At 36.2% G+C, this 25,729-nt stretch overlaps 4 protein-coding genes and 1 long non-coding RNA gene across 6 annotated transcripts; 3 read left to right on the top strand and 2 right to left on the bottom strand.

Moving 5' to 3' along the window:
* Positions 1-656: 656 nt before the first annotated feature.
* On the top strand, positions 657-3,202 carry LOC106404680 (pentatricopeptide repeat-containing protein At1g52640, mitochondrial). Its single transcript, XM_013845378.3, has one exon. It carries the CDS (start codon positions 1,314-1,316, stop codon positions 2,904-2,906), a length of 1,593 nt encoding a protein of 530 aa, XP_013700832.1. The 5' UTR covers positions 657-1,313; the 3' UTR covers positions 2,907-3,202.
* Positions 3,203-8,524: 5,322 nt separating this feature from the next.
* BNAC06G05460D (O-fucosyltransferase 13) lies at positions 8,525-10,703 on the top strand. Of its 2 annotated transcripts, none has more exons than XM_013843464.3 (6): positions 8,525-8,764; positions 8,914-8,993; positions 9,236-9,306; positions 9,389-9,477; positions 9,549-9,770; positions 9,833-10,703. In XM_013843464.3, exons 1-6 carry the CDS (start codon positions 8,640-8,642, stop codon positions 10,563-10,565), a joined length of 1,320 nt encoding a protein of 439 aa, XP_013698918.1. In that variant the 5' UTR covers positions 8,525-8,639; the 3' UTR covers positions 10,566-10,703. The 2 variants fall into 2 exon arrangements, with proteins under 2 accessions (XP_013698918.1, XP_013698919.1); XM_013843465.3 differs by having other exon boundaries at positions 8,541-8,764; positions 9,202-9,306.
* Positions 10,704-11,501: 798 nt separating this feature from the next.
* On the bottom strand, positions 11,502-14,706 carry LOC106402886 (pentatricopeptide repeat-containing protein At1g52620). The gene has a single exon (XM_013843698.3). The coding sequence runs from the start codon at positions 14,195-14,197 to the stop codon at positions 11,783-11,785; it is 2,415 nt and encodes an 804-aa protein (XP_013699152.1). The 5' UTR covers positions 14,198-14,706; the 3' UTR covers positions 11,502-11,782.
* Positions 14,707-16,821: 2,115 nt separating this feature from the next.
* LOC106404621 lies at positions 16,822-18,420 on the top strand. The gene is made up of 5 exons (XR_001281038.3): positions 16,822-17,064; positions 17,152-17,450; positions 17,541-17,668; positions 17,751-17,944; positions 18,063-18,420. It is a non-coding gene; the product is annotated as an uncharacterized LOC106404621 (long non-coding RNA).
* Positions 18,421-23,931: 5,511 nt separating this feature from the next.
* On the bottom strand, positions 23,932-25,429 carry LOC106402543 (signal peptidase complex catalytic subunit SEC11C-like). The gene is made up of 8 exons (XM_013843308.3): positions 25,194-25,429; positions 24,898-25,010; positions 24,743-24,814; positions 24,633-24,668; positions 24,515-24,560; positions 24,338-24,425; positions 24,211-24,268; positions 23,932-24,113 (listed from the first exon to the last, which is right to left on the bottom strand). Exons 1-8 carry the CDS (start codon positions 25,270-25,272, stop codon positions 24,063-24,065), a joined length of 543 nt encoding a protein of 180 aa, XP_013698762.1. The 5' UTR covers positions 25,273-25,429; the 3' UTR covers positions 23,932-24,062.
* Positions 25,430-25,729: the final 300 nt, after the last annotated feature.

Here is a 25,729-nt window from a genome sequence, read left to right as displayed (position 1 = left end):
GAAGATCATGGCTTCTCTCCGTTGAACCCTAAATCTCCATGGAAGAGAGCCATGACTCTACGGTGGAGAAAACAAGAAGAAAAATAAATTAGGGTATATGGGTGGCCACGTCTCCCTTTTGTCTATTTTAAATTTTTGTTTTTTTTTTAATTTTTTTTAATTTTTAACATTTAAAATTAATTATGAAAATTACAATTTATAATAATAATTCAAAATTAAGGGTAGTATGGTATTTACAGGAATTAAAATCCTAATTTCCTAAAACATCTTTTACAAATCCTATTGTGACAAATCAAAGTTCAAAGCGACCAATTTTCCAATTTTTCCTTTTATTAATTAATATATAAATATATTTTATTTGTTTGAATGTGGACAAGTTTTCAGAATGCATCATCCAACAACTAACTTTTTCGAAATAATTTTAATTTCTCCATAAAAAGATATCAAATATACAATAACAGAATTTGTAATTTTTTTTATTTGGTGAAAGTCTTACATTCTTTTTTTTTAAACCCTATTTTTGTTTGTATTGGTGGATCAGTTTTCCAATGATTTTGTACGATAAACTTTCTAGTTCTCCTAAAATCAAAAATACAATTTTAAGTTGTAAACTTCCATACTAGGACAAACATTGTTTGTTGATAAAAAAAAAAAGGAAAAAAAGGACAAACATTGTTTGATAACATTTTTTTTTTGTCACTAAACATACTTAAATTAAAACTCAAAAAAGGCAAAGTCGGCCCACTAGGTGGGGATTACACCGAAACAGCTCTAAGGGCCTGTTTAGCCAAAGAATCTGCTCTTTCATTGTTCTTGCGTGGAATATGAGAAAAAACGATAAAATCAAATTCAGAGGAGATTTCTTGAATATCTCTGACGATACCCACAATTTCCTTCATCTGTTGTTTGTTGTTGATTGCTGCTATGAGCGTTAAGCTGTCGGAGCAAACCCTGAGCTTTGAGAGCTTCATTGTTGCCGCCATACAGAGGCTTGATCTGACTGCTAGTGCCTCCGCGATTAGTGGGGAATTGACGAAATCTTGTGTTGTGTGACCTCGATCTTGTGCTGGATTCTGTAGCCCTGTGAAGATCCATGCGAGTCCCGCCTTTCGCTGTCCTTTGTCCCACGCCGCATCAGGAATAACTTGAAACACAATTCTTAACTAGAAGAGACATGACGATCGAAATAGCATCAATAATGAACAAAAGTCTTGGGCCCAACATATAATATACAGATACCTTGATGGGCTTTGTATATTAATCGCTTCCGAGTTTAAATATCCAGATTGTATTCGTGTCCAGACACAACAAACATGGCGATTCGAACATTTTCTTCTCTTGTCCGCGCCACTCTTCACCAACCCCCTAAACCCAATTCATTACGCTTCTTCTTCTCCACTCTCCCACACGACCCACCACCACCACCACCACCACCACCAGAGCTAGTAAACGAAATCTCCCGCGTTTTAAGCGATCACCGTAACCCCAAAGACGACCTCGAACACACCCTCACTGTCTACTCTCCCAAACTCTCCTCGAACCTAATCGAACAAGTCTTGAAACGCTGCAAAAACCTCGGCTTCCCCGCCCACAGATTCTTCCTCTGGGCGAGACGAGTCCCGGGTTTCGAACCCAGCTCGGAAAGTTACCACATTTTGGTCGAGATTCTCGGCAGCAGCAAGCAGTTCGCTTTGCTTTGGGACTTTTTGATCGAAGCGGGAGAGTATAACTACTTTGAGATCGGTCCTAAAGTGTTTTGGATCGTCTTTAGAGCTTATAGCAGAGCTAACTTACCCAGTGAGGCGATTCGAGCTTTTAATCGAATGGTTGAGTTTGGGGTTAAGCCTAGTTTTGATGATCTTGACCAGCTTCTACATTCGCTTTGCGATCGAAAGCATGTCGAACAAGCGCAGGAGGTTTTCGACAAGGCGAAACACTGTTACGGGTTCGCGCCGAGCGCGAAGACGTATAGCATTTTAGTGAGAGGTTGGGCGAGAGTGAGAGACGCGTCGGGTGCACGCAAGGTGTTCGATGAAATGCTCGATAGAAACTGCCAAGTTGATTTGCTTGCGTACAACGCTCTTTTAGACGCGCTGTGCAAGTCCGGGGATGTCGACGGAGCGTATAAGATGTTTCAAGAAATGGGTAAGGTCGGGCTCGAGCCGGACGCGTACAGCTACGCTATTTTCATCCACGCGTACTGCGACGCGGACGATGTTCATTCAGCTTATAAGGTTCTCGATCGAATGAAACGGTACGAGCTTGTACCCAATGTGTACACGTACAACCATATTATAAAGACGCTATGCAAGAAGGAGAAGATTGATGATGCTTATTTAATGTTGGATGAGATGGTTCAGAGAGGAGCTGATCCGGACACTTGGACTTACAATTCGATAATGGCATACCACTGCGACCACTGCGAGGTGAACCGAGCGACGAATCTGATCTCTAGAATGGACAGAACAAAGTGTTTGCCAGATAGGCACACTTACAACATGGTTCTCAAGCTGCTGATAAGGATTGGAAGGTTCGACCGCGCCACGGAGATGTGGGAAGGGATGAGCGAGAGGAAGTTTTATCCGGCGGTTGCTACTTATACCGTGATGATCCATGGGCTGGTGAGGAAGAAAGGGAAGCTGGAGGAAGCTTGTAGGTACTTTGAGATGATGGTTGATGATGGGATTCCGCCGTATTCTACGACGGTTGAGATGTTGAGGAACAGGCTTGTGGGATGGGGGCAGATGGATGTTGTGGATGTTTTGGCAGGGAAGATGGAGAGGAGCAGTTCTTGTAAGGTTAGAGAAATGGCGGTTGAGATGAGAGGGAGGAGGAGGAGAGTTGGACGTAGAAGTGAAGGAAGCGAAGATGAGGACTCTGAGCTTGAAAGAGAAACATATGAATAATAAAAGTTAAAGAGATTTGGATAGGCTAAGGGAGTAGCTTGGATTGATCAATGGTGAGGAACGTTTTCTGAAAACAAAGACAAGAGACTCTGAGCTTATGGGAGAAACATGGCGAGAAATGTTGCCTAAAGACTAGACTCTGTTGTTTTAGAGACAAGAGACTCGACTCTCACCGTGGTTCATGTAACAGTAGCAGTATATCTTCTAGAATGGTGTTATTTTTGTCTGTAATTTCTCCATATTCGACCATCCTTGTAACGGTTTTTCTTTGGATCATAATATTTAAAGGCTCGCCTCTTGTTTTGACCATAAATCACTTTTTGAAGTATATGTGAGTTTTTTTTTTTAATGAATGTTAAATTTTGTTCACCAAAAAAGTCTTTTTACGTAAAAGTATAGACATTTTCAAATGAAATTACAACTTCTCATCCTTTACTTAAGAACTTACAAACTCCTAACATGGAAAAAAAAATTTATACTCTAGTCTCAAACCAATATTGGAGACCCTCAACCATATACCTCTTCCCTTCTGCATTTTTCCCGGACTAAGCTTATTCCTTATCCCCTTATCAACAAGCTTCTATAGCATGGTAATGGGCATAGGCTTCTCGCCATGCTTAATTCTATTCATTTCTCTCCACAACGCATAAACAGCGGCTTGGAATGAATATCTCACGCAGAAAGTGCTCTTCACACCCCTAGAATTGTCTGATATCAGTGACACATTAGCATCCCAATCAATAGAGTAGTCACTTCGAAGAATACCAAGAGTGAGATGCGCCCAAGGCTGAGAAGAGTAAGCACAATCAAAGAATAAATGGTCTCTAGTCTCTGCTGCATTCTTGCAAAGTACGCACAATGTATCAACTCCCAAACTCCATCTAGCAATTCTGTCCACTGTAGCAAGCCTATTTAACAGTGCTAGGCAAGTGATGAACGAAAACTTTGGCGTCGCCTTAGAAAACCAAATACCTTTTGCCCAAGGACATTGACCATAAGCTTCTCTAAGCAACATCCAAGTTTCATGAGTTGAGAATTTCTCTTTAAAACCTGACTTTCCTTTCCACTTATTACTATCCTCCACGTTATGTCTCATCTTCTCCTTTACTAATCTCAACTCAGCTTCTATCTCATTAAGTATAACATCTATGTGCCTTCTTCTCCTCCTTATACACCAAACATCATCCTCCAAAGTAGCTTCTTTCCTCACGCCCATATCAATAATGCCTCTATCACCCAAAAGATCAAACAACATTCCCTTTTCTGACCACTTATCAAACCAAAACGAAGTATGACGTCCATTACCCACTTCCTTGTGATAGAATTTTTTTGCAAAATCTCTCATCTTCAATATCTTCCTCCACATCCAGGAACCAACTTGACTTCTAGCATTTACTTCCCAAAAACTCTTCTTCTTAAGCAAATAAAGCTTTATCCACTTGCCCCAAAGTGAGTCTCCAGACAACAATCTCCAGATAAGCTTCAACCCATAGACCTTGTTGACCTCTTTTAAACTTCTTATCACCAAACCAACTTCATTTTTTGGTTTACTTATATCACTCCACGCTACCTTTGCTCGAGTAGACTTGAGTGCATGCCCATACCAATGGAAAGAAGCACAGAGTTGTTCTATCTCCTTCATACACTTGCTAGGAAGCCTGAAAACCGCAGCCCAGAAATTTACTATACTCATAAGCACCGCAGTAATCAACTGAAGCCGACCGGCATAAGAGAGAAATCGACAGGTCCATGTGCTGATCTTGCTACGAACTCTTTCCACCAAAGGAACATAGTCTTGCTTACTCATTGTTTTAGTCATCAACGGGAGCCCCAGATAGCGAACATGGAGCTTACCTTCAGGAAAAGGAAAGTTTCTCAAAATACGACTTCTTTCTTCCTCAACAACTCCTGCCATGAAAACAGTTGACTTCTCAATGCTGATGTTCAAACCTGACCACTTAGCAAACTCCCCAAACATTGATAAAGCTCCTTCAATAGACCTTTTTGTGCCTTCTACAAATACCATAAGATCATCTGCAAAGCAGAGATGAGTTAGAGAAAGAGCTTGACAGCGAGGATGGAACTTGAATCTCTTCTCCCTCACAGCTTTATCAATCTTATGTGATAAAACGTTCATACACAAGAAAAATAGATAGGGGGAGAGTGAACAACTCTGCCTCAGACCTCTTACGCTTTGGAAATACCATGCCAACTCCCCATTAACTTGTACATAAAACGAAGGAGTAGTGATGCATAGTTTGATCCATCAAATGAACTTCTCAGGAACTCCCAATGCCTCCAGAATCTGTAGTACAAAAGCCCATTGTACTGAGTCAAATGCCTTTGAGATGTCTATCTTCATCACACATCTAGGAGAGACATCTTCTTTATGATAATCCTTGACTAGTTCTGATGCAAGAAGCACATTCTCCATAAGGAGTCTCCCTTTTATAAAAGCTGACTGATTCTCTGTAATGATTCTCAGGAGAAGCAGCTTGAGTCTGTTGGCGAGTATTTTCGACACCACCTTATAGAGAACATTACAACATGCTGTAGGTCTATAGTCTCTCATCTCCATTGAGTCTGTTTTCGTGGAGACCAAAGCCAATATCGTCGAATTAACTCCCTTGGGGAGGAATCCATATCGAAATACTGACTGGACAGCAACTATAAAATCCTATCCAAGAATCGGCCAAGTAATTTTAAAAAATTCACTTGGGTAACCGCCTGGACCAGGAGACTTGTTTGATGGCATATCAAACAGCACCCTACAGATCTCCTCCTCTGTAACCTCCTTTTCCAACATTCTACAATCCTCCACAGAACAACGAAAATCCATCATCTCTTGTAACTCTTCAGTAGAGGTGCCCTCATAATTATCAGGAGACTGGTTAAGAAACTCTGAGAAAAACCTTTCTGCTTCAGCTTTGACTTCAGACTGATTTGTAACAATACTACCATCATGACATCTTATCTCTCGAATAGAGTTCTGTGCCTGACGAGATGTAATAGCATTGTGGAAAGTCTTGTTATTCTGATTGCCCTTCTCCAACCAGTGTAGCTTTGCTCTCTGTTGAAGAAACTCTTCTTCTAAACCCGCAACAAAGAGCCACCTCTCATAGCCTTCGCTTCCTCTTGGATAGAGATATTACTTGGACTAATAAGAGTAGCTTTCTGCTTCTCACACAAGATAGCATGAGCTTCCTTAGGTTTCTTTGTAAGATTTTCCAGTTTCTCCCTTCCTAGCTCTCTAATAATCGGCTTCAGATTCTTTAATTTCTTCGAGAACCTAAACATTGCAAAAGTAGAGTGAAATAATCTTTGAGTGGAGTCCTAATAATTTTTTACCATCGGGAGAAAGCTTGGCAAATTCTCCACCGTGTTTACATACTTAAAAGGCCTTTTCATCTTTTCTTTGGGAGGAAGAACTTGAATCTTACATCGCATGTGATCAGAACAGCCACCAGATTCGAAGACTGAGTACGCATTTGGAAATCTCAACAAAGCTCCATCATTCAAAAAAACTCTATCCAGTTTTTTACAAATTACCCCTTCCTCCTGCTTCTTACACCATGTGAACAAAGGACCCTGATACCCCATATCAGAGAGATTACAATGCAGAACCATCCTTTGAAAATCTCTCATCCCACTTGATATTCTACCATGACTATCAAAACCCGAACTCTCCGTAGCATCCAGAATCTCATTAAAATCACCTACAATGATCCAAGCCTTGCTGCGAAACAATGCAGAATCTTGATGGTGACAAAGATCAGCCCACAACTCCTTTCTTTCTTCAGCCAAATTACTTGCATAAACACATGTATAAAAGAACTCCTCCTGATCTGGTAGATAAACTGAACAGGTGATGAACTGATCTGTCTTGAATACCGGAGTCACACAAACATCTTCCTTCCAAACCAACCAAATTCTCTCTCCTTGACTATGCTCATAGTTAGTCAAATAAAACCAATCTTTAAACACCCTCTTTAAAATACCACCCGCCTTATTCTCCTTCACCCTTGTCTCCAAAATGCTCCCAAAATACATATTATTATTTCTTACCCACTCTTGTACTACAGATTGCTTCAAATTTTTGTTGAATCCGCGTACATTCCAGAAAAAGCTCGCCATTTTAGTGTTTTTGTCGAGAAGACCTTATGCTTTTAACTGGATTTGCATCCAGGGGCTTAGCCTTCCGACCTCTTCTCCCTGCTTTGACCTCCTCTCTAACTTGCTGCTCCAGAACATTTTCTTCTATCAGATCCTCATCATCCATTTCAGTATCTTCCTGGCGTTGTTCATCAGATATTATCTCCCCCTCTTCCTCTTCATTCATACGCAGAATCGAGAATTTAGATGCAGATATCTGAATCTCAGAATCATTCGTAGGTGACACATACATTCTTCCTATTTTTTCCGGAGAGACTAGCGACCATGCTTTCACTTTCTCCCCACCACCTCTGCCCTCCTCATGTTCCATTACTCCGTTACTAACTCTCTCAATTTTATCTTCACTCTGCATACTTTCTTCTACCATAGACAGACTATTTATTTCCTCATTACTTTCCACTTCTGGTACAACTTCCTTCTCAGACACTTCATTCAAGGAATGAACCACTTTCACAACACTACTATCTTGCACCATAACCCGGTTATCCTCCTTTCGCTTCTTTCCTTTAGTTGCACAGACTGCTTCACCATGGCCTCATTTATCACACGTTTTACATCTAGTCGGCAACCAAGGGTAATAGTACTTCACTGTAAATTGCTTCTTATCATTTGAGAAAGTGATTTCTTTCGGGAGAAGCTTAGAGACATCCACTTTCACAAACACCTTAGCCACTTCTAGATTCGTACAAGCAACGGTTTCTGGATGTAGCTTTACCGGATAACCCACCGTACTTGTGAAGAAACTGATCCCTTCCCATGAGTACATATGGAGTGGAACCTTCTCCAAATGCACCCACATAGGAATCGCTTCCTCTTCCCGTTTCTCTTCCTCAGATCTCGGTGTCCATTTTGTGACAACCATTGGAACGCATGCGATGTTCCACATACCCCGACGAAAAATCTTTTCTCTAGCTTTTTGGCTCGAGACCTTGAATCTCATCGTTGTGGGATTGACCTCATAGACATCCACTTTTGTTGTAGAGTCACCATACTTCCAAATCTTGTTAAGAACCATATGGACCTTAGCAACGTGAAAAGCTAGATCCAAAAATTTGCCAACAACAAAATCTTCCCAAAGCGGAGTAGAATTCTCCAAGACCTCATCCGGAATCTCCACCTTGTGTATGCCATCCTTGCTCGATACATCAACATCGTACTTCTTCAGAACTTTCTTCTCCTGAACAACCTCAACCCATGAAGCTCCCTTCGAATCTACCGATCTCACTTGATCCACCTTTCAACCCTTCTTCAACGAATCCAACCCTTGAACCTCCTTCCGATCATTCTCAACTTTCATCGGAGAGTTGATATGACCCGGCGGAGACGCCGAATCCATAGGAAATCGAACCCTAGAGTCGTCGCCTTCAGAATCTCCAATCGCTTTGAAAATCGTCTCTCTCTCTCACCGAGACCTTTTAAATGAAAAAGAAGGTTTGTAAAACAGAGTTTCTTTGCTGAAACAGAGTTTTTGCCACCGACGACGAAAGTGCGAAGCTTTAATAGATCTGATACACTATTGCAAGCTCCGATCTGAAGAGTTGAATTTGAAAAACCCATCAAATGATTGCATCTCCGGTGAAGCCACTCTTCGTCTTCGTCATAACTTTCTCTCTTCTCCTCGTCATTATCATTCTATCTCCCTCGCCACACTTCCTCCAGATTCCGGTACCTTCCAGTTCATCACTGTAAGTGTTTCGTCTCCCTAATCTTCAATTAGAGTATTGGGTAGCATTCAAAATGTTGTCTTTTTGCGTGCTAAAGATGGACAAAAATCAGTATAATCTTACATGAGTTTTCTTCAAGTAATATTTGATTTGGTGATTGTCTGCTGCAGGGGTGGTTCTGTAATATGGAGTGTCAAGAGGACAATGGAGTGGAGGCCTTGCAAATGGTGGTTACAAGGACATCTCACTCGTATGCACTCTCTTGTCTTATCATTCTCCTAAGTTTTTTTGAGTTGAAAACAGTTTTCCCTAATTTTGTTCCATTGATAGGTTCTTGTCTGTTATGTGGTTACAGTAACAAAAGAGAAGACTTTTTCTTAGTTGGGTAGAATGTAGAATACTTGTAGTGACTAGTGAGAGTTTACTTCTCTGAGCTTTGTGATGGGTCTTCATTGCAGACAACTGCTTTGGTTTTTTGTTCAAATCCTGCAGCTCTACCAGCTCAAACTAATGGATACATCCGTGTTGATTGCTATGGCGGCCTCAATCAGATGAGACGCGATGTAAGTACATCTGCGAAAGCATGAGAGTCTACTGAATGTGTTTAACTTGTATTGGTTGATGATGTGATAATAATGCTTGCAGCTATGTGATGGTGTTGGGATTGCTCGTTTGCTGAACGCTACACTTGTTCTACCAAAGTTTGAGGTGGCTGCGTACTGGAACGAGTCAAGGTTAGGCTCATGTGTTTTGTTGTTTGGATCAAGTAAAGATGATTAAAACGTCAGTGATGCTCTTGGTGCAGTGGGTTTGCAGATGTGTTTGATGTAGACTACTTCATCCAAAAGATGAGTGGTTTTATCAACGTGGTAAAAGAGCTACCAAAAGGTATTGAATCAAAAGAACCATTCAGAGTAGATTGTAGCAAAAGGAAAGGTCAATTTGATTACATTGAGAGTGTTCTTCCATCTTTGTTGGAACACCATTACATTTCTTTCACACCAGCAATGAGCCAACGTAGAGACAGGTGACTTTCTAACTCTAGTCTATCTTCTCTTTGTCAAGTTTCTTACACTAATGTGTTTCCAGGTATCCCCAGTATGCAAAAGCCACTCTATGTCAAGCTTGTTACTCAGCTCTACGCCTCACCAGTTCCTTGGAGAAGAAAGCCATCGAGCTTTTCGATGCTATCGCCAAACCCTTCTTGTCTCTTCACCTCAGATTCGAACCAGACATGGTAGCGTACAGCCAATGCGAATACCAAAACCTCTCTCCTTCATCCGTCTCCGCCATTGAAGCCGCTCGTGTGGACAGGAAGCCATGGACAGGAGAGCTAGCTCAGATCTGGAGGAAGCGAGGCAAATGCCCTCTGACTCCCAACGAAACAGCTCTGATGCTGCAGTCACTCAACGTCCCAACGAACACAAACATATACTTAGCAGCTGGAGACGATCTGATGGAGATGGAAGGTTTCACGTCCGTTTACACAAACGTCTACACAAAGTCTGCTTTACTTAACCGAGAGGATTTCACCAGAATGCATGGAAACACAAAAGCTGCGTTGGACTATCATGTCTCCATCAGCAGTGACGCGTACGTGGCTACTTACTTTGGAAACATGGATAAGATAGTTGCAGCTATGCGAACGTATAAAGGGATGCATAACACTCTGTTCCTGAGCAGAAAGGCATTTGCGGAACTCACTTCTCAGGGGCTTGGAGGCGCTGAGCTGAAGAGTGCTCTTTGGGAAGTTCATAAAAACGATTTTGCAATCGGTAGAGGTTTTGCTTTGCCTGATTGCTTCTGTGAATTTGAGCTGTAATGCAAGATTATTTTCTTACTTCATTCTTGAGTTGACACAACGTTTGTAACAACAACACTTTGTTCATGTACTATTGACTTTGTTTGAGAAACGCTCATGTTTGCAAATATAGAAACAATAGTGTACATCCTGAGATCAGTTTCTTGTCTTCATTCAGCAGCAAATCAGCGGGGAATAGTTGTTGACACAACGTTTCTTTAGTTGTTGGCAAATAGTAAGATTATTTTCTTACTTCATTCTTTAGTTGACACAACGTTTCTAAACAAGAACACTTTGTTCATGTACTATTGAGTATCGACTTTTGAGAAACGCTCCTGTTTGCAAATACAAAAACAATAGAATCCTGAGATCAGTCTTTTGTCTTCATTCAGCAGCAAATCAGCAGAGCCCTCCTGGTTCGGGTACGGTTATTTTAGGTAGTTGGGTAGTTCGGACAATCCAGGTTAAATAGGGTATTTAGGGTAAAACTTTGAACAATTAGGATAATTCAGACAAAAGTCTAGGATATTTCGGATTAAATTACTATAGATATATTGGATAAAAATATCTAAATATTTTTGGATAATTTAGATATTTTATGATAATTTGAATTTTAGTTTTCTTTGACTATTTTTGGATATTTAAATAGATTTCTATATTGTAAATATATATTTAATTATATTATATGTATATAAAACTAATAATTTTATATATTCAGGTATCGTTCGGTTTTTGGTTTGTTCCGGTTTGGTTTGGTTATTTCAGATTCTGAAATATAGAAACTATTCAGGTATTTGAAAGTTTTAGTCCAATTTCGGTTCTGGGTATTTCGTTTGGTTCCGGTTTTTTTGTCCATGGCTAAATTTAACAATTAATTAGGTTCAGTTTCCTAATCTGTACCCTCTTTACAACTTACAAACATAACTCATTGCAATAAACAAAACAAAAAAGGAACACTGAAAAAAGAAAGAGAACCTCACTATGGAAAAGAGTTGAATTGCAACTGGTTTTAGTTGACGATCTAATGATCTAACTCTCTTTTGTCGTTTAAGTACAGTCATAATTACCACGTTTCTACAAAAAAATGTAGCAAAAGAACGTATAAGAAAAATTAAAGCGGCCTAGAAGAACCGAACCCACTACATATGACAAATAGCTCAAGAAACAAAACCAACCGAACACCAAGTGATCGTTAGCACATGATTGATGTGCTTTGCATCCAAGACCGGCTCTGCAAATCAGATTCTATAATTCTCAGGTTTTCTGGTGTCTGTGTTTTTAGCCATAAAATGTAACATACTTGAGGCTTCAGAGGTCACTGCTTGAGGAAAGTGTCGCGCTAAAACGAGTGAATACCTAGCAGCCACTTCAAGATCTTTTTCGTCCAGATTACAGAAGACTGAGTCCTTCCATTGCTTTGAATCCCCAACCACACAAAAACCATGTAATATAGCAACAAACGAAACAGGATCAGGAGAGAAGCCTTTCTTCACCATCCTATCCTGAAACCTGCAAGCAGTCTTCACCATTCCATGTACAGATAGAGAAGCGATGACAGAGTTGTAAGCAGCAGCATGGTCTGACCACCCATCTGATTTCAACTTATAGAAAAACTCAAGAAACAGAGATCTTTCTCCCTCGTTAGACCCCATTGGTTCAGAAACAACTTCTCCAGATTCTTTCTTCACAAACCCCTCAAGCAGACAGTTGAAGGTAACTTCATTAGGCACACACTTGTTTCTCAGCATTAGCTCCCAATAGTAAACCGCTTTCCCAAGTGTACTACCATCTTTAGCAAAACTTCTTATGAGCGTTGTGTAGGTAACAACGTTAGGGACAAGACCACAAGATTGCATCTCTTTGAAAGTCTCTTCAGCCCTTTTGAAATCTCCTTGGCAACAAAATCCATTAACAAGAGATGAGTAAGTCACCACGTTTGGCTTACACTTGGTCTTACCCATGTCTCGAAAAATCTTTAAGGCGGTAGTCATATCCTGTTGCTTCACGTACCCATCGATGATTGTGGAATAAGTGAACTCATCAGGTACAAGTCTTTCTTCGGTCATCCTATTCATACACATCAATGCCTCATTCAACATTCCGGATCTGCAAAACCCCTTTATCATAGCGTTGTGGTGCACGACATCAACCTTCACACCCTTTTCAATTGAGAGAGAGGAAACCTTCTTTGCTTCCTCAAAATCACCGCTTCTGATGAATCCATCTATGAGGGTAGCATACACATAAGCATCCGGTGAAATTTTCCGGTCTAACATCTCCAAGAAGAGGAGCTTGGCAGATGAAAACCCACCTCTCTTACACAACCCACTCATCAACATATTGTAGATGGCAGCATCCGGTGAAACTCCTCTCTCTATCATTTTACCTTTCATCTTAATTGCATCATCCATATGACCTGAAGCGACAAGACCATGGATAAGAATCCCATACGTAACTATATCTGGTTTGCAACCTCTCTCAGCCATCTGCAGAAGCAACTTAGAAGCAATATCATACTCTTTTACTCTGCAATAACCTTGTATTAGAGGGGCATAGGTTATATTGTTCAGAACCAACCCTCTCTTTGCAGCTTCATCCAAAATCCCAACAGCATCTTCCATCCTACCTTCTTTACATAAACGATTGATCAAAATATTATATGTTGCTATATCAGGCTTGCAACCATTAGCTACTATCCACCGTATACTCTCAGCTACTTCAACCTTTAAACCATGCCTATACTTAGCATCCATAATATTGTTCAGAAACCAAACACTGACAACTAAACCCCTTTCTTTCACTTCCTTCAAAAGCCGATCACTCGCCACGAAATCCCCTTTCTTGCAGAACCCATTAATCATCGCCCCAAAAGTCTCCAAAGTCGGCATAAACCCCTTGGACTTCAACTCCTTGAAAACCAGACTCGCGTTCTCAACATCAGCCATCTTGCAGTATCCACTAATGATGGTGTTGTAAAACACAATATTCGGAACACAACCTTTCCCCCATCGCTCTTCAATCAGCTTCCTACCTTCTTCTACCTTCCCTTCGCTACACATACCTTTGAGCAATATACAAGTGCTGTAATTATCACCTCTCTCACGCATTTCGTCATACACCTTCCGTGCATCTCCAAGTCTCTTCCTTTTCACTAACAAACTCAACAGCGAGTTGCAAGCAATCACATCAGGCACTGTCCCGTACAATTCAATTACATAATTATAAACCTCCAAAGCTTTATCCAAACGCTCGGACTCAGCATAAGCGTGAAGAACATGGCTCAGAGCTTCATGAGTAACCTTCACATTCTCTTTTCTGAGATTACCCAATACGTATTCGATCTCGTTGAAGACTCTGTGTCTCGCTAAGAGGTTTAGGAACGAGGAACAAGCAAACCCATTTGCAAAGAGCTCGTCTTTCTTCCGATTCGATAGCCAATCGAAGAGCTTGACCCCGGCTTCGACGTCGTCGCGGATTCGATCGAAAACGAAAGGAGAGATGTCGACAAGTTGGTCGTCGAGGAGGTTGGACCAGTTTGGATTGGTTCTGAGGAGGTGTACGGTGTCGCTTACTTGTTTTTTGAGCTTGGGAGTGATCGGAGAATGAGGAGGAGTGGTGAGGGGTTTGATGCGAGAGAGAAGGGTTTTAGACATTTGATTGTTCGTTTTAATTTTGTCAACGTCGTTGTTTGATTTCGTTAAGGGGAGAGCAGTCCAAGTGTGTTTTTAATCTCAGATAGGCCTAACATCTAGATTTATTTCAGACTAACCCAAAACCGAAACTTTTGCATTCAAGTCATCTTTCGTGTTGATTCGTAATTCTTTTTTTCACATTCAACTTTTTGGTAGCAGCAGGTTCAGAAGATTCATTCGGCTTTTCAATGTTTCAGAGTAACACTAGATTTGTTTCAGATTAAACCGAAAAATCGGATTCGTTCAGAAGTTTTATTTGGTATGACTATGTTCCGGTATGTGATCAATAAGAACCACTTGAGTTCGGTCGAGTTGTTTTTTTTTTTGAACTTTTGTATCTGATCAGTTAGGATAGACTCGAAAAAGGAAAAGTAAAGTCTAATAGACATCAATATTTTGACAAAATATCAAAAAATCAATATACAATACTAAAAGGGGATATAAGCCATGGAGAGGGTATCCACGTAAGATAGAAAAATCAACCAATCAGAGAACCCAAAATTTTCACGTCATTTCATTTATTTTTCGTAAAAAATACAATACTAAAAGGGGGATATAAGCCAAGGAGAGGGTGTCCACGTAGAATAGGAAAATCAACAAATCAGAGAACCCGAAGTTTTCACGTCATCTCATTTATTTTTCGTAAAAAATGAAAAAACAATGCGAAGGAAATGATCGAACCCGGGTTAGTATGTCATAAATATATGACAGTTACCACTAAGCCATTGAAACTTTTTTGTACACATATACAAGAATCATTAATTATGTAATCACAAACTCTTATGTACAATTACAATAATATGAATTCAACTTTCAAGACTCCGATACTTTGTTTTGTAAAAAAAAAATAAGTAAGTGACTAAGCTAATATATTCTTTGAAAGTGTGAAAACATTGTCAAATATGAAAAAACATAGATTTTTGTTTTTCGTGACAAAGTTAAGAATTTTGTAAAAATAAGTTTAACATATAAATTTTCGTGACAAATATGAAAAAGCATAGATTTTTGTATAATTTTGACAAAACAACTCAAAACATAGTTCTCTAATGTCTTAATAAAATATTATTTAAGAGTGCAATAATTAAATATATCAATTCAATAAATTTTGTAATTTATAGACAAAACAATAATACAACAAATTTTGAAACATTTGTTTAACCTATCGATTTCTACTCATGAATCCAACTAAACAAGATAAAAAACAATTAGATTTACGAATATTTAATTACCATATTATTCAATTTTTATTAATTTTAAATTGTAATAATGTATCTTTTTCAAGTTACAAAAAAAGATAATGTTTTTTCTTTATTACACTAGCATTATATATAGATTCTATATACACAAATAAATATAATATAACAACATAAGCTTGCTTTCTCCGATTCATACGAAAACTTTTTAAGTTATCCACCAAAGCAAATTAATTAAATCAATCAAATTGTTTGAATACAGCAAATTAATATATAATTTTATTTTTAATTAAATTATTTAAAAAGTATATTTTCATTAAAAACAAAATAATAAATAAGTAAAACTGATTTGATGATAATTTTTATGACATATATATATATATATATATCAATTCTGTGAAAGAAATAGAAGCTTAATATGGAAAAAAAAATCCTAAATACAAAAAACTCAAAAAATTAACAAAAAAACTAAACTATGATATCACTTGAAATCTTCTTAGACAATATTAATAAAATATTTAAGCGATAATTAGACAAATTTGATTTTTTTTGCCAGCCAAAAGTTTATTATTAATTAGCATGAGTTATTTCAAGATGTTTAAGAAATGATGGACAGAAAAATAGGATGGACATAAATGATATATGAACTATGAATAGTACTTTGTAAAGCTCACTTAGATAACACATCTGCATATCCATTTCCAGTCATTTTTTATGCTTTAATTCAATTTCTTCAGAGCAGTTATTCCATAAAGAGATCGTATGAGATATTTTTTTGATATTCAGATTTGTTTTTTGACCGTTAAGAAGATTGATAACTGTAAAAATCTCTCCTTCGAATATGATATGTCTATAACTGAGTCTCCAACATGAGACAAATTTTTTTTAAAGTAAATAATTTCATTTTTCTTATATTATATAATAAATATATATTATTTACTAATAATAAAAATATAGTTATTCATTTATCACAAATATCTATGCAAATATGTGAATCAAGTACAACAATCAAATAACATAATGATTCCCACGAAGAAAATTTAAAAAATATATTTATGTTATGTAGTCTTATTGGAAACTGTTCAACCAATTAGATTTTACAGTCTTTTTTATAATTGGTTAACTGATTTTAAAATTATATCTTTAAAATATTTTTCTAGGGAAATGTAATTTTTTTAATCTTTATGCACTATTACAAAACATCAAGTATTATGAAACGGAGGAAGTATCTTTATATATAAAAGAGACTTTCAATCACTCCCGGGCATGCCAGCGAGGATGACACGTCACTAATTCATGCACTCTGGAAGTGACATCTGTCCGCCTTAAACGAAACGATGCGTTTCATTTAGTTACGTACGGGCTTCTTTTTAATTTCTTTGGGCCCAGATGGGCTTTGTTTCGTTAGTTATGGCCTGCGAATAAGATCGGAAAGCGCTTGACCAAGAAAAAAAAAAGAAAGATCAAAAGCGCTAACCCTAACTATATCTTTTGTTCATTTGAGTCTGTGTTCCGCAAGAATGACAATCGATAGTTCTCAATCTCTCTGTAATGACTTTAATGGCATTAATACAGACGCCCAAAACGAGCCCTTCAATGCGTCGTTTCCATCGGCGAAATCTCCGCTATAAATAGGTTAGTATTCCCCTTCTGGAGATCTCTCTGCTACTTATCTCTTTTATTCTCGATCTTCTACTCATCTCTCTCAATGACCATCTCCAGGGTGTTTTTTTCTTATTTGAAGACCTGGAAGTGTTCATCGGTTGTGGAAGCTAGACTGCTGAGATACTGGGAGGCTAGGAACGTTAAGCGTGGAGAGCTTATGTGGGATCCATAAGATGAGAGGAGAGAGTTGGTTTCAAATAATAACAGGGCCTAACTTGGGAGGGAAGTCCACTTTCATTCGCCAGGTTGGTGTGACTGTACTGATGGCTCAAGTTGGTTCCTTTGTTCCTTGTGATGAAGCTTCAGTTTCCATCAGAGACTGTATCTTTGCCCATGTAGGAGCAGGCGATTGCCAAGTGAGTTTAGCTCTCTGCTTCTTTGTTTTTGAAACCGCTGAGTTGTGTAAATCCTCTTTTAAGTTTTTTTTTTAACTTTCATGTTTTTAGCTGCCTGGAGTGTCTACTTTCATGCAAGAAATGCTTGAAATCGCTTTGATTTTTAAAAGTAGCTACCGATAAATCACTAATAATAATCGATGAATTGGGCCGTGGAACATCAACCTATGATGGTTTTGGTTAGTTTTAACTGCAACGCCTCTTCTTTTATTTCGTTTTTGTGTTGATTTGTTGTTAACATTATCTTGGTGAATGTATCAGGTCTAGCATGGGCTATATGTGAGCGTCTGGTTCAAGTGAAGAAAGCTCCTACTCTGTTTGCTACTCACTTCCATCAACTTACTGCCTTGGCTCAAGCAAACTCTGAGGTTGCAGGTAACATCGTTGGTGTTGCAAACTTCCATGTCAGTGCACACATTGATACAGAAAGCCGCAAACTCACCGTGCTTTACAAGGTTTGCCTTAACCAAACAGCATCTGGTTCTTCCCCAAAAAAGCTTCATATTTGCTGAATCTTGAATTTCTTACAAATCTTAAAATATAATGTTTTGATGTCTATGTTTGTCTGGCTAGGTTGAACCAGGGGCATGTGACCAGAGCTTTGGGATCCATGTGGCTGAGTTTGCTAACTTCCCTGAAAGCGTAGTGGCTCTAGCAAGAGAGAAAGCTACAGAAGTGAAAAAATGCTAGGATATGCGAGCAGTTTACTTGATAGCAACATCAAGGCTACTTCCTTCAAAAACAAACGTACTACCAACAATACAGTGACTGGAATAGCTGGGAGTGTGTCCCCAAGATTTCATATCCAACTTCAGTGCATTGATTCATCAGTCACCCCATGGTTGGTTGTTGTTTTCATGTTAAATACGAGAAGAACATTTGGGCATATATATTACTTAAATTAATGGATGCATCTGGTTTAGAGTTGACAGCCTATGATTTCACTGATTTTGCAAATCCTGCAGTCATGGATATTCTTCTTTTGCATACAATCATCCGTCTACTCAAGGTTCATGCTTCAGCAAGAACTTTATTGCTCATCTCAGTAGGGGGAGTTACCAACCTCCGTACTTCAAAAAAAAATCCACCTAGCCTCTTCCCTTAAATTACCAAGCCATACCACAACCAACTAGCTTCCTTACGGAACCAATCGTTTTCATAGCAGAACATTAAACAGAAACACCATAGACCCGCACAAATTTTTTAATCATATTACGTATGAAGCTTCTTTGATATTGGCATAGACAAGAACTGGAATTTGCATAAAGTTGGCTAACCACCGTCATTGTGTCGCCATTATTGCCACTCTACAAGTAATGCTTCGTCCATACATAGGGGCCATAAATATTCCAGGCTTCCAAAGTTGCAGAATTCCCAGTCAAGAAACGCTTAAACATATTATCAATTCTTTTGTTTGAGCTCGAAGGCGTATTGTCCCACTATAGTACACATTTCTTTATGGAAGCTGTCATCAGTGTTTTGACATGTTTTTTTCTGAGAAAACATATAGCACAAATATTTACCAATAAAATTAAAAATCATGTTTTATTTAATTTGATGAAAGTGAGAAAAAAAAATTAACTTAAAACAAAATAAAAAAAATTATTAAAATCAATGTTTAAGTATGAATATCATATTCATAAAATCAATTATGTATATATTATTATTTTTATTTTAAATTTTATATATAAGTATACAATTATATTTAGTTAATCGGTTTCTTTGGTTTATTCAGTTGGATCAGTTTATACACCGAACCATATTCATATACTGCGGTTTCTTAATAATAACACTAATTCGGTTTATTCGGTACTACCAAATCTAAACCATTTTCTCTATTTTCGTTCGGTTCAATTTTTATCGGTTTGGTTTTACCGGATTGAACACCCCTAGGATTTACCCTACTGATCACATATTTCCCTCTGAGCCGCCAGCGACCTTCATATATATATATATATATATATATATATATATATATCTTTCTGTGCCCAAATATTTTTATCATAATTTTATATATAAAGATATAATAATGAATTTAAGGTATAGAATCCAAAATATCTAAAATAAAAAAAAAATACTTGGAACTGTCTAAAATACCTGAAAGTATCTAAAAATAGTCAAAAGTAAATATTTGAAATAAGTAAAAAAAAAGACTCAAAAAAAACTAAAATATTTAATGGTTTTCCACTCAAATATTCAAACTAAAATAATTTCCACGATAATTTTATTTATTTAGTTATACATTAATATAATATATATATATGTGTATTACTTTTATTTTGGAATTTGAAGATCTTAAAATATATTTAGATTTCAATAAAATAAACACAATTTAAATGGTAGACATAAACTAAACTCGATAGGATATTTGAATAGACATAAACTGAACTCGATCAGAGATTTGATGTCCACCCATGCATTAAATTAAATTAAAAATACATCAGAACAATAACTCAAAAAAAATTAACTGTTCTTGAAAATAAATGAACAAATATTCTTATAGTCCCTACCATTAAGATATCTCTGACAAAATTATAATTCTAAAAAACAAATAAGAACTTGATTGTAAAAATATGAAAAATAATTATTTACAATATAATTTTTAAGAATAAAAAGCAATTGTAAACAATTATAAAAATAATTGCAAAATATAAAAATAATTATAAATCAACAATAGATTTTATAAAAAATAGACATTCCACGCGTACCGACGTCTAGCTTAATATACAATTTAGTAAATATAGAATCAAATGCGGATAGTCTAGCACACAGTGTCAGACAACAACCACTTTTCATCATTCACATGGATGCGGAGCACCTGATTTAGTTTACAGAGTCAACATGAGTTTGTTTAATTTGATGACAAGAAAAATATTACAAATAGATATGCAATACTTATTATAAACACTAAAAATATTGATCATAATTGTATAATATTATCTTCACATCAAACTTTCTAAAAAACCAGATAAATTTAATAAAACTATAAAAATCTTAAAAATAAACTAACATATATTCTATACACACCAACATTCTTAAAACTTTAAATATTATAATATATTTCTCTTGCAAGTGCCCATAGAACACAATCTATTTATATAAAGAATGGTTTCCTTCACTCCTAGGCCATCCACATCAGTTTATATGTCACTAATTTGAACTATGTGGTGACGACACCTGTCACGGTCAATCAAAAGTTAAAGTTTCATGAATTCTTGAATTTAATAGGTTTTCTGTGTTTACCACGGTCCAAATACATCTTCTCTAAAAAAATGGTATACGAAACTCAGGGAAAGTGGACGTTGAGCAACGATTCCCGTTCAGTCAACTGTCAATAGAAATCCAACGGTTTCACCGGTGACGAACGATTCCGATCAATGTCAGTCGGAAGCTGAATAGAAAACCGAATAGACTTCTTTAATCTGGAGCCGTTACGGAAATTAACTTGGTTCATGCATCTTCATTAACATTCACATTAATACCTACTCTCTACTTCTCACACGATCTCACATTCAATGAATCTCTTCATTCATTCCTTTATGTTAATCCTCCATTATAATTATGAAGGTTTTCTTCCAAGAAAATCATCAGTTCATTTCTCTTAATAAACAACACAAAAAAGTGATGAAAAAAGATTTGTTAAGCTCATCGTTGTACTCGACGGATTGTGACAGAAAAGTGATAAGAAACAGAAAAAATGAGATGAGAAACAGAATAAACAGAGAAGAAGAGAAAAGAGGAAGACGATAGAAGAGGGGAGATAACTTTTTTTAGTGAACCGTTTTTTAAAGATCTATTTATCTTTAGCTCATAATAATTTCCAACATCTTGGTGTTGATTTTTCATTACTGTGGCTCGCTAAAAAGTTGTTGGCCCTGATCTCAAAGATACGACACTTATGGATATATAATCATGTGTGAGTATGCATTATTGTGATTTGTGAGTATATTTCAATTACATATTTTCCATACCGACTACCGGATTGTGAATTCTATTTAACTTGGCTGCTTCTGTGTCTCCAAAATTGGCAGAGTTTTGATATATACATAGAATGCATTTTTCTTATTATACTTCCAAGTTTGAGTCTGCATATATCACAATAAAATGAGGACTGCATATATCACAATAAAATGAGGACGGTGGACGAATGAGCTGAGTGTAGAATACTAAACAAGTTCTTACATGAAATTGAAGCGTTGTAGTTTTGTCCGAACACTAACTTATGCCTTATTTAGAACACTCACTTCCCATAACATATGTATTCTCTTCTCGACAAATGACACATGCTAACCTAATAAAAACAATCACAACGTTGACACATTTGAAAGAAAATTCGTCCAACCACACTTCTTATTTTGGATAAAAACAACTAGAACTAATACGATATGAAAAACAATAGTTTTAAATATATATATATATATATATATATATATATATATATATATATATATATATGAAAATAATGTTTCATTGGACATCAACCTAAAATAATATTTTAGCACATAATTAATAATATAATATAAAAGGCCTAAATTTTAAAAATATTCATAAGAAAAAATATAATCTAAGATTTTTGTATTAAAAATTATTTTACTTATTATCAAAATTATCATAATTACAGTAGAATAAACAAAGAAAATATGTAAAACTATTATGTATTCATGAACATTTTAATATTAAGATGATCTATAACAAGAATAACAAAACATACACACTAAAAGTTAATATCACCTTAAATTTTAAGTAAGCTAAACATTTTGAAATACTCTTTAACTGATATATTTATATATTTTTGGTTACTAACACGCCCGCAGCGTAGAGAGAGGGAGAGAGAGAGAGAGAGAGAGAGAGAGAGAGAGAGAGAGAGAGAGATTATGCTAATAGTAAAAATTAGTTTTTCTTTTTGTTAATTTTAAATTTAAGAAAATAGTATATCTCATATGCATCTCTTGATTACAAGTAAATTATATCCCGCCCTACGGGCGGGCCGGCCCTAGTGAACTATGAATAGTACTTTGTAAAGCTGACTTAGATAACACATCTGCACATCCATTTCGAGTCCTTTTTGATGCCTAAATTCAATTTCTTCAGATCAGTTATTCCACAAAGAGATTGTATGAGATATTGTTTTGATATTCAGATTTGTTTCTTGATTGTTAAGAAGATTGATAATTGTAAAAATGTCTCATTCGAATATGATATGTCTATAACCGAATCCCCAACATAAGACAAGTTTGTTTAAAAAGTAAATAATTTTATTTTTTTATATTATATAATAAATATATATTATTTACTGATAATAAAAATATAGTTATTCATCTATCACAAATATCTATGCAAATATGTGAATTAAGTACAACAATTAAACAACATAATGATTCCACAAAGAAAATTTTAAAAATATATTTATGTTATGTAGTCTTATTTTATATTATTTAAATAATGTAATAAAATATTATACATTATTTTTTTTAGAATTGAGAAATACATATATCAGTTAGACAAATTAAGCAATAATTAGACAAATTTGATTTTTTTTGTCAGCCAAAAGTTTATTATTAATAAGCATCAGTTATTTCAAGATGTTTAAGAAAGGATGGACAAAAAAATAGGATGGACATAAATGATATATGAACAATGAATAGTACTTTGTAAAGCTGACTTAGATAATATATCTGCACATCCATTTCCAGTCCTTTTTGATGCATAAATTCAATTTCTCCAAAGCAGTTATTCCACAAAGAGATAGTATGAGATATTGTTTTGATATTCAAATTTGTTTCTTGATTGTTAAGAAGATTGATAACTGTAAAATGTCTCTTTCGAATATGATATGTGTATAACCGAGTCCCCAACAGGAGACAAATTTGTTAAAAAAGTAAAAAATTTCATTTTTCTTATATTATATAATAAATATATATTATTTACTGATAATAAAAATATAGTTATTCATCTATCAGAAATATCTATGCAAATATGTGAATCAAGTACAACAATAAAACAACATAATGATTTCCACAAATAAAATTTTAAAAATATATTTATGTTATGTAGTATTATTTTATATTCTTTAAATAATGTAATATAATATTATATATTATTTTTTTAGAATTGAGAAATACATATAATATCTTGTTAAAAAATCTAGTGCAAATAAATATTTAAAGTATTTATGTAAATTTAAAATATACAATAGGAATACTAATTCAGATCCTCGGGCAAATATTCAAATTTGGTTTTCGCATTTTCAGACAATATCTTTACATCACTATATGGTCCGTCCCTTCAAATATTTTTAATATAGGATCCGGCTTGAATTTAAGATTTTCCGAGTCGGATTCAGGTTTAGATACAACCGGTCCATTTATATTTTTGTTTCATTTATATTGCTGTTCATAAATAAGCAGTTCTTGAATTTTGGGGGTAAAACTAATCTCCACGATTAAAAAAAGTTAGCTCCTGATTGATACTGTTTTTGAAGTGGTCTAAACCACAAAAAGACCAGTTGATAAAACAAGACAACAAGGATGATAACACACACAAGGGTTTGCAGAGTCCAATCTCCAAAAGACTTCAATCCTTGGACGTTATAACAAGTAAACCCAATGCGCCTATGAGAATATACTGAAACAAGAAGAAAAGAAAAATACAAAAAAGTAAAAACCTAGAAGTTTTCATTTTGGATTGGATCAAAGAGTGAGAATGTATTATTATTATTTACCTTGATGATAGGCTTTTCTGTCATAATTATAGTCACCCATCCAACATAAGGCAAGAACCTGAAAGGAGACAAAAACTGCAAGTTAAGAGAGAGCTTTCTGCATTGAGAGAAGGTAAAGTTAAATTACCCGACAGCACGACCCATTATATGATGTCGATGAAGCCATTGCTGACCTTCAGCATAGAGAAGTCTGTCATCTCCATAGTTATTGTCCCCTGTGCAAAACAATAAAAAATGAAAAATGTCAATGTGTTTTGAAGAATAACACACTAAAAGTGAAATTTCAAATCAGTAGAGACAGTACCTTTTGTCAAAACATCGACTTCCCCTGTATTTTCCCTTTCGTGAACCTATAATGTGATCAAAATGAGATTCAGCTCGGTGTTACTAAATAAGTACCGAGAGAAGATAATGAAGATTACCTTAATGACACGATGAACAATTGGAATATCACGACCCTGAGAGCACAAGCATGAAGCAACATACCAATTAGCACTAACACCCCACTAATCAAAGAGAACGTGAAACTTACATCAACATTGAAAACAACAATTTCGCCAGCTCGAATCGGGTCCTTACTCATGTGCAAGAACAATATATCCCCCTATATCAAATTCATTTCACTATGAGCATAACGCATAGTAATAAAAAAAATGGTAAGCCTTCATGTCAAATATAAATTTTTACCCTCTTAAAACCAGGTTCCATGCTTCCGGAGAGAACAACAACCACGGGAGATTCACTTCCAGTGACACACATCAAAGCTTTCCATATGATCAAAGCAGACGTCACAATCATCCCTACCACAACAACAACATTTACTATAAGACTAGTAATCAAAACGAATCTTATGAAACACCATTGACTTCATCAGTGCTAATAACCAAAAGGGTACTCTAATTTAAGGGAAAAGAGTTCACCTTTGGAGCTAACCAAGACTGAATTCGATTATTAACATAAAGGAGAGGGAACGAAGAACAAACCAAGGCTTATGGCCTGAGTGAGAAGCTGACGGATCTGTATAGATTTGATTGAATCTATGGTTTCTCCGATATAACCCATCTTTCACACCTTCGATTTTCTCAGATCGCAGAGACGACGAACGTTGTTTCAAGCGAAGCTGAAGACGAGAAGAGTCTCTCAGAGTCCAAGCTTTAAATCGGAGGACCGGTTTACAAACTAGATCCGGTTCATATTTTCAGTGACGTGGTTTAAATACGTGGCTGGCTACGTTTCGATGACATGGCATATACTGAATCTATTAAAATACCACTCTAAAAAGAAAACTAGTGAAAACAAAACTTTACGATATATATATATAGAACTAGGCCTTGCACGGATCCGGATATCCGGGAAATTCGGAGTACCTGGATCCGTAAACTTAATATCCGGATCCGGATTCGTAGTTTCCGGATATTCGGATTTCAGATATCCGTCCCGATATTGTATTATCCGCGGATATTCGGATCCGGATCCGTAAAAATAATTAAAAATAATATTTTTTTAAAAAATACTAATT

This window comes from Brassica napus, chromosome C6 (genome assembly GCF_020379485.1).
Source record: "Brassica napus cultivar Da-Ae chromosome C6, Da-Ae, whole genome shotgun sequence".
NCBI lineage: Eukaryota > Viridiplantae > Streptophyta > Magnoliopsida > Brassicales > Brassicaceae > Brassica > Brassica napus.
The sequence above is the reverse complement of the archived record's forward strand: the minus strand, read 5'-3'. Positions and strand labels throughout refer to the sequence as shown.

Coding starts and splice junctions, on each gene's coding strand:
- LOC106404680 (XM_013845378.3), top strand. CDS start 1,314: ATGGCGATTCGAACATTTTCTTCTCTTGTCCGCGCCACTCTTCACCAA.
- BNAC06G05460D (XM_013843464.3), top strand. CDS start 8,640: ATGATTGCATCTCCGGTGAAGCCACTCTTCGTCTTCGTCATAACTTTC. Junction 8,994..9,235: donor GTTACAAGGACATCTCACTC/GTATGCACTCTC, acceptor CAAATCCTGCAG/CTCTACCAGCTCAAACTAAT. Junction 9,478..9,548: donor GCGTACTGGAACGAGTCAAG/GTTAGGCTCATG, acceptor CTCTTGGTGCAG/TGGGTTTGCAGATGTGTTTG.
- LOC106402886 (XM_013843698.3), bottom strand. CDS start 14,197: ATGTCTAAAACCCTTCTCTCTCGCATCAAACCCCTCACCACTCCTCCT.
- LOC106402543 (XM_013843308.3), bottom strand. CDS start 25,272: ATGGGTTATATCGGAGAAACCATAGATTCAATCAAATCTATACAGATC. Junction 24,426..24,514: donor AGTCGATGTTTTGACAAAAG/GTACTGTCTCTA, acceptor TGTTTTGCACAG/GGGACAATAACTATGGAGAT. Junction 24,269..24,337: donor ATAATGGGTCGTGCTGTCGG/GTAATTTAACTT, acceptor GTCTCCTTTCAG/GTTCTTGCCTTATGTTGGAT.